This window comes from Gordionus sp. m RMFG-2023, chromosome 3, assembly GCF_954871325.1.
Source record: "Gordionus sp. m RMFG-2023 chromosome 3, tfGorSpeb1-WG-v2, whole genome shotgun sequence".
Lineage (NCBI taxonomy): Eukaryota > Metazoa > Nematomorpha > Gordioida > Chordodea > Parachordodidae > Gordionus > Gordionus sp. m RMFG-2023.
This window is the reverse complement of record NC_088777.1, coordinates 8,784,498-8,801,063: the sequence shown is the minus strand read 5'-3', so window position 1 is coordinate 8,801,063 and position 16,566 is coordinate 8,784,498. Positions and strand designations below refer to the sequence as shown.

At 26.8% G+C, this 16,566-nt stretch overlaps 1 protein-coding gene across 1 annotated transcript; it reads right to left on the bottom strand.

Annotated features, from left to right (window-relative positions):
* Positions 1-2,160: 2,160 nt before the first annotated feature.
* LOC135926277 (protein archease-like) lies at positions 2,161-2,762 on the bottom strand. Its single transcript, XM_065462083.1, has 2 exons — positions 2,629-2,762; positions 2,161-2,594 (listed from the first exon to the last, which is right to left on the bottom strand). Exons 1-2 carry the CDS (start codon positions 2,758-2,760, stop codon positions 2,217-2,219), a joined length of 510 nt encoding a protein of 169 aa, XP_065318155.1. The 5' UTR covers positions 2,761-2,762; the 3' UTR covers positions 2,161-2,216.
* Positions 2,763-16,566: the final 13,804 nt, after the last annotated feature.

The window sequence follows — 16,566 nt, the reverse complement described above, 5'->3', positions numbered from 1 at the left end:
ATTACAATTAAAATATGGAATTGTAACAGTGGTGCCGTATTGATTATATCCAGGCTTTAGAAGATCGAATGCCATTCTAATTTATACTTTTCCATAAAAATTTGGACTAAGGTAAAAAAATAATATTATATATAAATTTTTATATATATTTTTTTTAAAAGGAAATTTTTTTTAAGTTATATAAATTTCTTATCATGTTATTAGTTTTATTCATATTTTTATATTTATTTAATTTTCTAAGATTAGTTAAGATTCTGTCCCATCGCAGTGGAGACGTCAGATAACAACGCAGCGTTGCTAGTGCGGGAAATTGGTGAAAGAAAAACGCGGTAGAAAGTTAGTTCTCAAGGGGGGGGATGTTATATTTATGCGTATTCCATTTTTTATAATTTACGCGATAATTTGTCAACGATTAACTATGCATCCTGGTATTGACCATTTGTTCTACCTAGTCGTTGTCAATATATTATTAACTTCATCTTAAGATCTCTTATACGATGCAGATTTCTTTTATCTTTTGATCTCAAATAAAAATTCGATCTCTACATGAGCTCGATTGCGGCATAAAATTTCTAATGACGAAAAACCGTTTCTCTTTATGAAGATTTTCGGTTAATCCACAACCTTATATTATATAAAACGATCACTTGTACCTATAACGATCTCTTGTGATGAATTCTGTTTAACTAAACGACTAATTATATTCTTTTCCGAATTACGACCATTGATATTGATACCATTGTTTCATTGCACTCATTCTTTATCTTAGAGTCGATAGTCATTTCATAAATCTCCTTCCCCCTTTATTTAGAATTATTTTCAGAGTTAATTAGACTGAATTGTTGTAATTGCCCTGGCACATCCACTCTCCAACATCATTGTAAAATAATGAAAGTTAATTAGACTGAATATGCCCATAGAACATAATGTTTCGGTAACAAATGTTGTAGTTGAGAATTAAAGAGAATACAAATAATTAGTATAAATAAATTAACTACTAATACTTTATTAATATAAATTGTAATGACATAATCATAACTAAAATAAAAAAATATGTTCGCAAATTCATAATAATTATTATTCAAGTAAAATATTCCCGATTATTTATACTTTTCTTAACTATTCATTTATATAGTGTTTAAACAACAAACTTAAATAATCTTGAACTTTATCTAATCTGAATAATACATCTTTTTAATCCATTTTTCTTTAACTCATTTGAATATTACAACAATCTCAAGGCTTGCATAATATTATTTTGGATAAATTATGTATCGGATCGTTTTAATCGACCTTTTTTAAACATTCCAACTTATACATACCTGACTAAAAAATATGACGCGACATTCCCACGTTATTAATTATTAAATAGTAATCTCTTCATAAATTTTAAAAAGAATAACATAAATAATCAACACTCCACTATAAACCATTTAAAAAAAATTGTGATATAAAAAAAGTTATTTGTTAAAATGTATAAATTATAAACCTTCCTCTATGATGAATGCATTAATTATAAAAATTTATTTGGCATGAATTCGAGTCTGATAATATTCTATCTTTAAAATTACATGTAAAAATAAAGCAGAAAATTATCCAGAATTAAGTTTTATTATGCAAATGATCTATATTTTTGATGCTTTAACTGGATCAAAATATTATGTATAATTATTCTAAATCTTGCAATATAATATTTTAAATTTCTAAATAATCACTTGTTTAATAAATAGATAAATGTGGTATTGAGATACAGAATCTATGGGTTGAAATCTCTCAATTGTATATAATTTCATGTATTAGAGCATGTATGAAATATCAAGATTTGGCAAATAGATATCCAAGTATTGGTAGTTATGAGGAAAATCTTTATGCTTCATATTATTTTAGTTGTAATCTTAATTGGGCCATTTTTTAAAATAAACCCCAGACTTTTTAACACTTACCTTAGAATTCAAGCAATTTTTGCCATGAACTTTTGTATATTTTTTAATTTATAAGGAAAAAGAGTATTTTAACAGTTCTAGGCAAAATTATCTGAAATTTATTATATGGGCACTCTACATTTTGTAACACATTTTCCTATCCAATTTTATAGACTTTTCAGTAAATTCCAATGTTGGGAGATATCAAATTCTATATCATTTTGGGGAGGCCTTTGGTTATAACATATTTATTGAATTGAGATAAGTATATACAATAATATCAATAAAATTATTTCAAATATCAATGATGACATAGCATTCACAAAAATTATCTTGTTTTAAAATTTGTAAACATGAGTAAGTTATTGCCTTAACTTCAGTGCCTTGTGGATGTTTAGCTAAATCAAAAGATTCGCCATATCCCTTAGCTTTTAATTTATAATGTATTTCATCACCATCAAAATTTTGATCATTTACATTATCTTTTGTAATATTTAAAATTTTGACTTTTCGAGCTATCAAAAAATTCTCAGCTGAGAAATAGTATAAAAATTCATTTAAATAATTAAATAGAAGGCTTTCTATGTCACTCGCTTCACATTCGATTGTCCAAGTGGTCTGAATACTAACTGTTTCTATATCTGTCATATATGCAAACATTGCTATAGCTGTCTTAAAGATATAATGCATATCTTAATTTTAATACTTGTTCAAAACACTCTTCAAGAGTTTGACCCCATGCGTGAAGCTGAACATCGGCAGGATGATCTAAATATTCATATTTTTTTTCAGGAATTTCAAAAAAATCTCCAACATCGCGCTCGTCAGCTTCGTCCATAAATAGTGAATGAATGTTTCTTGATTGTCATCTGATAACATAGATTTTAAATATGTTGTATTCAAAACTTATTTAAATTCATTTATATTATATAGTATTCTAAATTTCGTAATATTAAATGATCTGTTATTTTCTTATTATATTTTGTTATATTTCTTATTCAAAATATCCTAAAATAATATTATATAAAGCATAATCTTATATATAAATTATATCATAAAATCAAAGTAAAATATAATACAAAGTGTAATTTTATCATAAAATTAAATAAAAAAATATATAATATAAAGTCTATGAATACTAATGTATATCTTGTACGTCTATGCACAACAGTTTCTTTTATAACCATTTTACGAAATTATCACCTTTTTGCTTCCAAAATGTTTAAATATTGTGTAATAAATCAAACATATTGTTTATCATGCTTTTTGAATAATTAACAATTTCTACTACATTTATTTAAGAAGGGAATATAATTTTTATGAGCAATTAAACTTTTATTTCTTTTAAATAATTATACCCCCCCCCCCTCTCCACCACTTTATAGTGTAAACTAGATTATAGAGGTAGGCAACTTTATTTAATGAGAACAAAGATTGCATTCATATTGTAAAAATTTGATATCTTTTTGAACCCAGAATAAGATTAGGTTATCTTTGTATATTTTAGTACCTATAAATATGGTGAGGATTTGTTCTTTTTATACCTTTAGTATAATTCTCTTATATAATTGATGATATCCGATATAGACCGATAAAAATTAGACCTGAAATGAGATGACAAAGAAAAAGGTTTCTCCTAATCCCGTCTTCTTATATATTTTTTAGATATTTAAAAAAAAATTATGAACTCTCATTTATAACCTCCAAACAATTTGAATTAAACTTACAGTCCTCATGATTATTTGGGCCAGGAGTAACAAATAAACATAATTTAGTGATAATTAATTAGTTGTTACTAACCGTATTCTAACCCACAAGCATATACAACTTTAAATCTAAAATGTTATTTGAAAATGAATGAGAAATAAATGGATAAATTTATATAAATCAGTTATTTTTCTCTTTGATCTATGAATAGTATTTATTTTACTTTACCTTATCCCTCTTTGAATGTCTGCCCCTTCAAAAATGTTGGAGAAAAATTCCCTTACCCCTTATGTAGACGCTTTATGTAAATATTTAAAGATGCCGCTTGATTCAAAAATTCCACTTTTATTTAAAAATATACCATTAAAAAATATTCAAAACCAATAAGATTATAAATATAATTTATAATTCTATAGAAAGCATCATGCAGTCCCATCTTATGTATAGCTTTGAAAATGAGGGTAAAATGACTTGAACAAATTTTAATAGAATTATTTTTTTTATTTTAAAACTCTATCTATTATATTCTATAATCAAAGAGAAAATTGGCCTAGAAACTTAGATGGGCTATTTGGAGAAGCAAATAAAAAAAATTGACCATTGATTCTAAATAAATGAATACAAAACAATTGCTGGAGTTCGACAATAACCGATAAAGATATTCCTAATAAAGAATTAAAAAAATTCTGAGTGAGTGTCGTTATAAAGTCCGATTAGGGTGGATTTTTAAACAGGGCCCGATTAAGTATTTACCAAAATAAAAATATGTAGGCCACGAGATTTGGCTAATAGAGGTCCAAACCTTTCTGCCATCTGAAACTTACAGGCTTATATAATATTATTTTGGCTAAAATCTTAATCGGGCTATTTTTAAAAATTGATCCGAATCGGGCTTTATTAACACTACTGTCGATAATTTATCTTGCAATACTGCCGAGTGTAAAAGGGGCTGTCATCATATGATTTTGATCATGGTAGAGAATCCAGCGAGTTTAAGAGTAAATTACTTGTCATGAATCATGAATATCATAACATTATTGGCTCCTCGTCCTCTAGTACATTCTACAGTTGTTTAAAAATACAATATTAATATTTTCGTTTATACCCTGATAATTATAGTTTTTATTTTATAGTATTATAATTATTCAATTTTGAATCTTTATACTGAATAATTAATTCTATAATATTAATAAATTCGTGTTGTCAACAAATAACCTACATTGAAGTTTAATAAGAATTGTAAATTAATTAATTATTTAAATAATTTTCCTTAAAATATATAAATATAACCTCTCTAATTTGGGTAATGAGAAATTGCCTTGATAAATTGGGGTAAATGTCTACTTTGAAAAATAGGCAGATTTTAATTTTTTGTCTATTTGCGTAAAACCTCTATATATAAAAATCTTATCATCTCCTTAAAACTATTCATAGCAAATAACAAAATTAATAAAGAAAACAAATATAACGGGTTATTTAATTAAAAAAATTTAAGTCACTAAATTTCTAAATCATTATACTCAAGGAGAATATGCTAAAATATTTAATATTTCTAAAGAAACTGTTGGCAATATTCATAAAGCCAAAAAAGACATTATCAGATGCCCTGCAAAAACATATTGAATCGATAAACAAATAAAAATAATATCTTATTTTACTTCATAAATTAATTTTATATTTTTATTCTTATTTATAAGAATTTTATTTTATACATTCCTAATTTGTATAACTTTATGTACATGTCGTATTGGGATAAGGAATCCATAGGGATTCATGATCTCTCAATTCTATATCACTTATTGAGTGTGAGTTTTAAATTTGGAAAGTCTTTGACCGGATATATATTTCAGCATTATAAGTGACTAGTATTGTTAAACGGCTCGATTTGAGCCGATTTTAAAAGCGGCAAACTCCATATTTTGGCCAAAATAATATTGCCTTTGCCTCGAGATTTCGCAACTATATGTCCAAACTTTTGTGCCATCTATGATCCAAATATTCAAGCTTGCGTTATATTTTTCTGAATAATATATTGAGTTAGCCAATCGGCTCAAATCTAGCCGTTTAACAACACTAAGAGTGACTACCCTATAAATTTTAGACAATTTTTGCAATTATTTTTGTGTAATTTTAAATTTCTATGAAAAATAGATATAAAAATTAATTGTAATTCAAAAGTTTACAGTAAAATTGTCTGATATTCATAGTGTTAATTTTCTTTACACGCTGGAATCCATTTCCGGTCTAATCTAATTTTTCAAAGTTAAAAATTCTCCCTCAGTATTATAGTTAAATTTGAGAAATTCTGAACCCCCCATGGATTCCATATTCGAATACGGACATATACATATATTATTTTACTCATGATTTGATGAATTAAGAAAAATATGAAAATTATTTGAAAATGGTTGAATATAATCTTACTTTTTGTTAAGCTAAATATATAACAGATGACGAAATGTTTATTTTAAAGAAGTAAAAAGTCTTGATAAAATTGGCAACTGTGTAAGTTGGGCAAAAATCTTGGTTCCAACGGTGCCTAAATTAGACAGGTTTGAAACAGTTCTATCCAGGGGTTCGAACCGAACCCGAACCCTAAAAAGAAAATTCGTTTTGAAAAAATAATTTGAACCCGAACCGAACCTGAACCCTTTTTATAAAATTTTCAAAACCCCGAACCGAACCCGGGAATTTTATTTGAATCCAGGTTCAACCGGGTTCAGTGTATTGTTTAAATTAAAATAAGATTATTGTATAATTGTAAATACAAATATTAATAATTTACTTGACATTTTATAATTTTCAAATTTCAAATTAAGTGAAGTGTTAATAAGTTTTAAACAACTTAATTCATTTACTCCATTTTTAAATTTATTCAAATTTATTCTCAAAGATTCCTATTGGATTGTTAATAAATTTTAAACAATAAAATTCATTTACGCCATTTATTTTTAATTTTTAACTTATTCTCAAAGATTATTAATTAGAAGAAAATGAACAAGTAAAAATTATTATATTGGATATTGTTAATTTATAGAAATACGTCTAAATAAATTTTTTAAAATCTATATGACTATGCTTTGTATTTTTAACTATATTTTGCAAATAAAATAAAAAAAAATTTTTATATCAAATTTATGTCTAGTTTTTTAATTATGATTTAAATATAGTATATTTTTTTTTATCATTTCAAAAATTCTTAAACCCAAATTGAACCCGGAACCAGACGTTCAAAAATATTTCCCTAAACCGAACCCGAACCGAACCCGGGTATAAATTTTGCCGGGTTCACATCCCTGGTTTTATCATATTGAATTTTTTCTTAAAAAAATATTCCAAAAATTATTCTCAGGTCCAATTTTTACTATTCAATTTCCTATGGAATTATAGGTTACAGCGTTGAAAAATATTATATATGTACCTATAAAATAGGGGAAATTGTATGAAAATTAATGTTTTTTAAAAAAATATGTGGGAGACAGGGACATACTTGGGATAGATGTTCAGAGAAGAACAAGCAGGTACCAGTGGTTTCAGAGGAGAAAAATGAGGTGTCACTGGTTTTCTACTGGTTAAATATGGGTTACCAGAAGTGAATATTAAAAATGGGTATGTTCAGGCGTGCACGCAGGAATTTGGTCTGGGGGGGGGGGGTAATAAAATTTTTTAAGAAATATTTTTGTTTTTTTTAAATATCAAGCATAAATTTATTAGGACTAATAACTATTTCTAATACATAATTTTAAATTAATGTGAATTATAAAAAAATTATATGTAAAGAATCCCTTAAATGACCCAAAATAGAAATTTGAATTTTATACAAAAAGTTTCTTAGGAATAATTGCATTTTCTATGTTATATATTTACAGTGTAAAATCCAATCTTCGTTGTGATTGAGCTAATTTTTCAATTAGCCCATCTTTGCTTGTCGTCAAATGCCTATGAATATTCAAAAGATCCAAACCTTTCAATCTACTTTCAAATGTTGTACTTTTTGGTATGTTTTTCAGAAACCTGCAGGCTCGGCCCCCGGGCCGGACAGTATTTTAATTTTTTTAAATATACCCGGGCCGGGCCCGAAATTTTTTTAAAAAAAACACCCAAGCCGGGTCTGAATTATTTTAAAAAAACACCCAATCCGGGCTGTATTTTTTAAAACAGCCTATATTTGAAATCGTTATTATTAGCTATAAAAATTAAAAATAAATATAATTTATTTTAAAAAAATCCGGACCGGGCCTAAAAAATTTATTTAAAAAAAAGCCGGGCCGCCTGAAAATTTTTTAAAAAAACCCAGGCCATCCGTAAAAAATCCTTAAAAAAATCCGGGCTGTGCCCTGCATATGGTACTTCTGCAGGCCTCTGTTATTCTTCTTAAAAAAGAGAACGTTCTCTCATTAGTTTACTAATGGGAAGAGTTTATAAACCCTTTTAATACATTGGGAATTTAATCTAAAATGTGTTTGAAATAATGCAGAGCATCCATAGCATTTTTTGGGACTATACTAACCATAGTTAATCTTATAAACATAATTATTCAGCTAGTAAGGCATCATAAGATACTTTAACATCTTCATGATAAAAATCCAACAAATATTTTTTTTTCTATCACCATCTGAAAAAGGTTGGGAAGGCTTTTGTGGAAGTAATATTTGCAGATTAGTAAGTTCTGCATGATGAATTAAAAATTCATTTATTTGGGTTATAAATGTATCTGTATTTAAGATATACTCTTCTACTGATCTTATATTAATGTTTTAACGATGAGCTTGCCTTGCTACAAATCGAGGGAAACAAATATTAAACACGTATAGCTCTGCTTTTGACTCAACAATAAAATATAAAATATGAAATTCTTCATCAACATTAGCCCTAATTTCCTTGATTTCTGATAAAATGCTCTCCGCTATTCTCATCTTCTTAATCAAGTCAATGTCATGTTTTTGAAAAGTAATACTTAAAATAGTTGTATAATTAAAAATACATTCTAATGTGAAATAAAATTTGGAATAAGCATTGAATCCAATAATTTTCTTGCTTCTGAGGAAATATTTCTTTCAGGCCATTGTGATATTTCAGTGATAGCAAATAATTGGCTCTTCTAGCTCCTTTAAAGCTGTTACTGCTTGATGGCAGAGACTCTATCTCGTTGGACAAGGTTGCAATTTCTTTTTCCCTATTGGACAAGAAGTTTCAGAAATAATTATTATTTGACTATAAATTTGAAAATGGTAGATAAATATTACGCCACTAAAAATTCGAAAATAATAAGTAAATATTACGCCAGAAAACTTGAAATCGAAATTAATTGATAAAATACTTAGCAGATAAATGTGATAATAAATGTAATTAAAAATATATTCAATATGAAATACGAATAAATATTAACAAATATAAATTAATATAAACAATAATATTTTGAAAAATATATCCGGCATCTGCATTTTTCGGCTTTGGGGGGGGGGGGGGATTTGTCCCCTTGTCCCCTTCCCCTCGCTGCGTACGCCAATGGGTATGTTGTCTTACCAAAAGAAATAAAAAATGAGGAAAATAATTTACTAGTCTTAATTTTTTCAGATGCAGGAACGTCATTATGTGCAGGACTGTCCAGATCCAAACAAAGAATCAGACGAGAGAAGCTTACAGACAATGGATATGAGAATGATAGCAGGGGTATCAAAAAAGGATAAGATAAATGGTAAACGAAAGAAAGGAAAACCAACAAAGTTAAAACCAATATCACTAAATATAAATAAAATAAGAGATATCGAAGGAGCTTTTTACCCGAAAAGGTGAAATCCAAAAAGGGAAAAAAATTATAAATATGATATTTACGTTAGCCACCACATATTTATGTTATCGTAAACTGATATAAAGAAATTTGTGTTTTTAAAATTTTTATTTTATCTTTTTAATTCCTTATTTTTTTAAAAATAAATAAATAAAAATATTATATAAAATAAGATCATTTAAAATACACAACAATTTAAATCTTTTTTAAATTAATATTAAAGTAAAAAAGTTATACATAATAAAAATAATTTCAAATCGCTCCCTTCAGAGCTATCGTGTAGTAATATTGATTAGAGGGTCGGGTTCGGGCATAACAGATTTTTCGGGATCGGGTCGGGTTGTAAGAGCAGGGTGACCCAAATCCGAAACCTAACCCGAAAAATAAATATTAATATAAATATCTGAAATAATTATTTGTATTTATAATGTCAATTATAACCCTTATTATTTCTTATTTATGAAATTTTATCCTTAAAATGTGAATCAAAATAACATGTCATTTTAATTATTATTTTATAATTTACATAACATCCATATACCAAACTATTTTGTGTGAATATATTTTAGTAATTGTATTGCATCATTGGCGTACGCAGCGGGGAGGGGCAGGGGGATAAATCCCCCCCCCCCCCCCCCCAAGCCAAAAAATGCAGATGCCGGATATATTTTTCAAAAATATTATTGTTTATATTAATTTATATTTGTTAATATTTATTCCTATCTCATATTATATATATATTATATTACATTTATTATCACATTTATCTACTAAGTTATTTTATAAATTAATTTCGATAAAAGTTTTCCGGCATAATAGTTACTTATTATTTTCAAATTTTTAGTGGCGTAATATCTACCATTTTCAAATTTATAGTCAAATAATAATTATTCTGAAACTTCTTGTCCAACAGGGAAAAAGAAATTGCAACCTTGTCCAACGAGATAGTCTGCCATCAAGCAGTAACATCTTTTAAGGAGTTAGATAAGCCAATTATTTGCTATTACTAAAATATCACATGGCCTGAAAGAAATATTTCCTCAGAAGCAAGAAAATTATTGGATTCAATGCTAATTCCAAATTTTATTTCTCATTAGAATGTAATATTTATTTATACAACTATTTTAAGTATTACTTTTCAAAAACATGACAATGATTTGATTAAGAAGTTGGAAATAGCGGAGAGCATTTTATCAGAACTCAAGGAAATTAGGGCTAATGTTGATGAAGAATTTCATATTTTATATTTTATTGTTGAGTCAAAAGCAGAGCTATACGTGTTTAATATTTGTCTCCCTCGACAGCAAGGCAAGCTCATCGTTAAAACATTAATATAGGATCAGTAGAAGAGTTTTTCTTAGATGCAGTTACATTTATAACCCAAATAAATGAATTTTTAATATATCATGCAGCACTTTCATCTGCAAATATTACTTCCACAAAAGCCTTCCCAACCTTTTTCAGATGGTGATAGAAAAAAAAAATATTTGTTAGATTTTTATTATGAAGATGTTTAAGTATCTTATGATGCCTTACTGGCTGAATAACTATGTTTATAAGATTAACTATAGTTGATATAGTCCCAAAAAATGCTATGAATGCTCTGCATTATTTCAAACACATTTTAGATTAAATTCCCAATGTATTAAAAGGGTTTATAAACTCTTCCCATTAGTAAACTAATGAGAGAACACTCTCTTTTTAAGAAGAATAACAGAGGCCTGCAGAAGTACCATTTGCAGGGCACGGCCCGGATTTTTTTTAAAGATTTTTTACGCTATTTTTAAAAATTATTTTAGGCCGCTCGGCTTTTTTTAAAATTTACAGGCTCGGCCCGGCTTTTTTTTAAAATAAAATTTTCAGGCCCGGCCTGGATTTTTTAAAAATAAATTATATTTATTTTTGATTTTTATAGCTAATAATAACGATTTCAAATATAGGCTGTTTTAAAAAATACAGCCCGGCTTGGGTGTCTTTTTAAAAAAATTTAGGTCCGGCCCGGGTGTTTTTTAAAAAAAATTTTGGGCCCGGCCTTGGTATAATTAAAAAAATAAAATATTGTCCGGCCCAGGAGCCGGGCCTGCAGGTCTCTGAAAAACATACCAAGAAGTTTTGGATTTTTTGAATATTCATAGGCATTTGACGACAAGCAAGGATGATATAATTGAAAAATTAGCTCAATTCCAACGAAGATTGGATTTTACATTGTAAATATATAACATACAAAATACAATTATTCCTAAGAAACTTTTTGTGTAAAGGCTCAAAAAATTCAAATTTCTATTTTGGGTCATTTAAGTGATTCTTTACATATAATTTTTTTATAATTCACATTAATTTAAAATTGTGTATTAGGAATAGTTATTAGTCCTAATAAATTTATGCTTGATATTTTTAAAAAACATTAATATTTCTCAAAAAAATTTATTATCCCCCCCCCCTTCCCCAGACCAAATTCCTGCGTACGCGCCTGTATTGCATAGTTAAAACGATATTATTACATACATTATTTTTATCATATTCTATCAAGTAAATAAAATATACTTTGCTAAATCTATTAAAAAAATTTTAATTGATGTTAAATTAAAAAAATTAATGAAAAGATTAAAAGAAATTATTAATATGAAGTAAGGGAAAATGACAATGGCAAATCTGAGGTCTGGAAAAAGTTTTCATTAATATATGATGAAAACTGGTAAATAATAGTGATTATCCCTTTCGGTCAAAATTTTATGTTAACATTTTTTTATATATCATTTTAATGTGACATATTTTTTATTCACTTTGTATTTAAATTTAATCGGTAAAAATTTTATATAACATTTTTTTATATAATTTTAACGTTACATTTTTTTTAATATCAATTTGTATTTTCACACAATTAATTATTTTTTTTTATTGTTTAAAAAAAGATATATAAAGAAAAATTGTTTTTGGTGAAAGCAGTTAATAAAAAATATTATATAAAAATAAAATATACATCATGATATTATTACTCAGATAAAAATTTATGTGTTGCAATTTTTGCAAATATATACACCTTTAGGACATCAGAAACTAAACTCAAATTTTATTTTCAATTTTAAAATTCTATATATTTATCTCCGAAAGAGGGCGTTAAATGCATAAATATTAAATTAGAAAAACCCGAATGAGTATTGGTTAACGCTTTTTTATATTTGGGTGTAGATACTGTAGTAAGTGAAGTTTGTGATTGTAAAAGAAGTTTCTTCTATAATCTACTGTGGCGATGTAATTTATTGTTGTAAAAGAAGTTTATCTTTGTTGTAAGAGAAGTTTATCTTTATAATCTACTATTGCAATTTAAATTTTTCTATATTTTTATTGGACAACAGCATTTTTTAAATTTTTTATTCTTATTCTTTTTTAAAGAAATATATATTTAAAAGAAACGCGAAGAATATTTTATAGAACAAAAATCATATTTTAAGAAAAACAAAATTAATATAATGTTTACGTTAAGTCATTACCGTGAAAAAGTGAAACTACAATAATAATTTACCCACTTCCTTAAATCATAGTAGTAAAGTGTTTTAAGGATCTTATATATTTATTGTCTATTAAAACAATCCGATATGTGATAAATAATAAATTAGCCTATTTCTTTATGGTCTGTCACTTATGGATAAGTAGTAAGGGGGGCAGTTTCAGTTAAGTTTTTTCATCCCAGTTAGTCACCCCCCCCCCCCCCCCCCACTTAAATGTTGAAAATATTCTTTATATCATTAAAAATAAATTTTAATAAATATTCTGAAATGCTTAGAATTTTTCCCGTACTTAATCAAGATTAAATATATAAAAGCTAATTTTTTTTATAAATCATAGAAATGAGAAGCATCTTGTAGAGACATTTTTTACAAAAAATAACAGAAGTTTCATAAAATATAAATAAAATATATAGCAAATTACGGGACGTCGCGTTATTCTTTGCGGGACGAAATTCATTTTGCGAAATTGCGGAACTCAAAGCGAAACGTATGGCAGGCCCACTCGGCCATATAAATAAATTATATTTTTTCATTACCCGTCCAATTTTTTTATTAAAGGATTTATTCACATTGTTAATGTTAAAATGTCAAATGTGAGTATATAATATATTGAAAAACGTAACCAAATGCCAATATTACTACATAAATCAATTGTAAATGTTCGAAACATTTTTTCGCAATTTTTTTTACCGTCGATTGTCGTTTATCGTTTAGAAAATTTTTTCTCACCAAACTTTTATCACGAAGACACTATAGCGTTGCTTCAGCAGCGGCTTATTAGAGAGAAGGGGCTTCTACTCGAGACAGAGATAACTTAAGATCGTCATTGAAATTAGAGGGGGTAGTTAGTTATGAAGTGGATATTGTTATTTGAATAAAATTGAATTACACTTTTGTAATTCGTAACGAAAGGAAAAGTTTTTTTTGAAAGGTTATTTGTGGAATTGATTGGTAGGGAATAGCTAGATTTTGCAAAAAAAAAACCCTCATAAAATCGGTATCTTGATGTGTAACCATTTTTAGTTAGCTGAATTTGCTACCAAACTAAACCTTTTAAAGTATTTTAAATTTTTAAGTGAAAAAAAATGGTAAATTAAAATATGTAACAACTTATTTACTATATATTTGCTAATATAATCTTATAATATTAGTATTATAGAATAAATATATCCAATATTTTTAAAACCTTTGAAACTCTAGTTACATTTATAAAATTATACTGAGTTGATATAAAAGAATTTTTTTTAATCGATAACTACTTATCATAATAATTTACGTATGATTTATTTTTGAAACCTAAATAACCTAAATCTGGACCCTGGATCCGAACCCTTTTTAGAATCCTATTCCTGAACCCGAACCTTTTTTTTTTGTCGAAGGGTTCACATGGTTTTTATCAAGCTTAGTAAATAAGTTTCTAAAAATATATTTATATTATTTACATATTTTTTGACCTTTCAATCAGGTTTTCGAACCGAAATCAAAGCCGAAACCCCCGTTTTATAAAAATTACTAAACCCAAACCAAAATTGAACCTTTTTTATATTTTCTAAAAACCCAAGCTAAACCAGGGGAATTTTTTGACGGGTTCAATCGGTTCAGGGAACTTTATATTTAAAATCATATATTAAGATATTTGCTTATTTGTATATATTGTATATAAATAATTAATAATTTAAATGGGATTCTATAATATATTTAATTTATTTAAGTATTAACAGTAAGAATCATTAAATATTACAGATATTACTTAGTGATTATGATAAGGTTTGCGCGGAGTCAGTGGCCCCTATCTGAGCAACGGAAGCAGAATACACCCCTGAAAAGTGCCCCCCCCCCTTTCGAAAAAATGGTTAATTATTTTTTTGACACCCATAAATTTCAAAAATAAGTTTTATTGCATCAATCTTTAATATATAATATAAATAAAATGTAAAAAAATATATACTTTGAAAATATTATTTTTAAATTAATAATTTAGAAAAATTAGGGGAAGGGAAAACGAAAGAATTTATAATTTCATCAATATTTAATTGCTTAAATTTTTTTCCATTGATAAAATAGTTAAATTATTAAGAAATGGATCTTTCATGGTACTACTAAGTCTTGCTTTAATTAATTTAATTTTACTCATGACCCTTTCGGCAGTATCTGAAGTAGTAGGAATTTATCATCTCTTATATTATAGGGTATTAAAAGAATCGGTGAAGACGATCTTAATCAAGATTTCATAATTATTAATTAAGCATTTCTATTTTTTTGGTTAATATTTTTGGGAATATTTTGAAATTGGAAAAATAATTTTATGACAAAAAATCTCGGGTAAGAACCTAATTTGCTAAACATCGATCAGATTTTATTAAAATCTAATAAGACCTCTTACTTATTATTTAATTAAATATTTATTAACGGAATCATGAGGTCGAGTCCAATATCATAATCCAGAAATCACTTGGTTATGTATGGGTGTAGTAAAACAATAAAAGAAGGACCCCCCACTGCGCGGAGTTGGATTAAAAACATATCTTTGTCCATTTTAACAGATGATAATAGTTCGAAAATATTTTACATTTTTGGAAGTCTGCCTAGCTCAGCACCCTGATTTATATATTTTATCCAAAATCTTATTTGCTCTTCTTGCAACCCAAGTTAATTTATCGCATATATAAATGTATTTAATATAGATTAGCGTTGAAATATATTTTTCACATAAGAAATTCATTCTTTCAACATAAAAATAGAGGATGAGTGAACTCTTAGAAATACTATTACTAAATAAAAATTATATGATGCCTGACTATGCTTTGTATTTTAAAATATATTTTGCCTATAAATAAATTTAAAATTTTATTTTTTATACCAAATTTATGTCTAGTTTTTTCAAAATTATGATTTAAATATATAAATTTATTCTTATATACAATAGAAATATTCTTAAACCCGACCTACTCGAAACCAAACCCAGGTTCTAAAATAATCTCCTAAACCGAAATCGAACTGAATCCACTTATTTTCTTACCTTGAAGCGAACCCGGTTAATATTTTTGCCGGGTTCGACATCAGGATCCATGTTACTAACGGGGTCCCTACTAAAATTAGGAGTATTCGGTACATGACCCTCATTCCTTATTTTCTCAAAAGCTATGTGAAAATTGTATAACCAGACCTGATAAAATAATATTTTATTCAAAAACCAGATTATCCATGATAATGATAACTTTTTAAATAGATTTTTAAAGATGGGAAAAGTATTATAAAACACCTTCCCAAAGTTGCAATTATATCCTGTTAAAATTTATAATTATACTACTTTCAGTAAACAATGAGTTTATTAACATTTAATTTTGGGGATAATTTCCTAACATTCCCTTATAAATGTCTCACCTTTCCCAAATCCAAAAATATTTCTCTATTTGACCTATAAATATAATTTAGAAACCTTTGACTCCTTCTCCATGACTGATTACAGATAAAAAAAGGAAGCAATAATGATGATAATAATCTACTTTATCGTTGCAATAAAATATTAAAAAAAAATAAATCCATCTCAAATTAACATCCATTCATAACAAATCTTCAGTAAAGAATGACACCTTATTATGTTTACGCAACCTTTATACCTTTCTGTCTTATATAC

What these genes read in the sequence shown, in the direction of transcription:
- LOC135926277 (XM_065462083.1), bottom strand. Translation starts at nt 2,760, where the DNA reads ATGGACGAAGCTGACGAGCGCGATGTTGGAGATTTTTTTGAAATTCCT. An exon ending in TTGAAGAGTGTTTTGAACAA is followed by an intron (nt 2,595 to 2,628) that starts GTATTAAAATTA and finishes TATATCTTTAAG; the next exon opens with ACAGCTATAGCAATGTTTGC.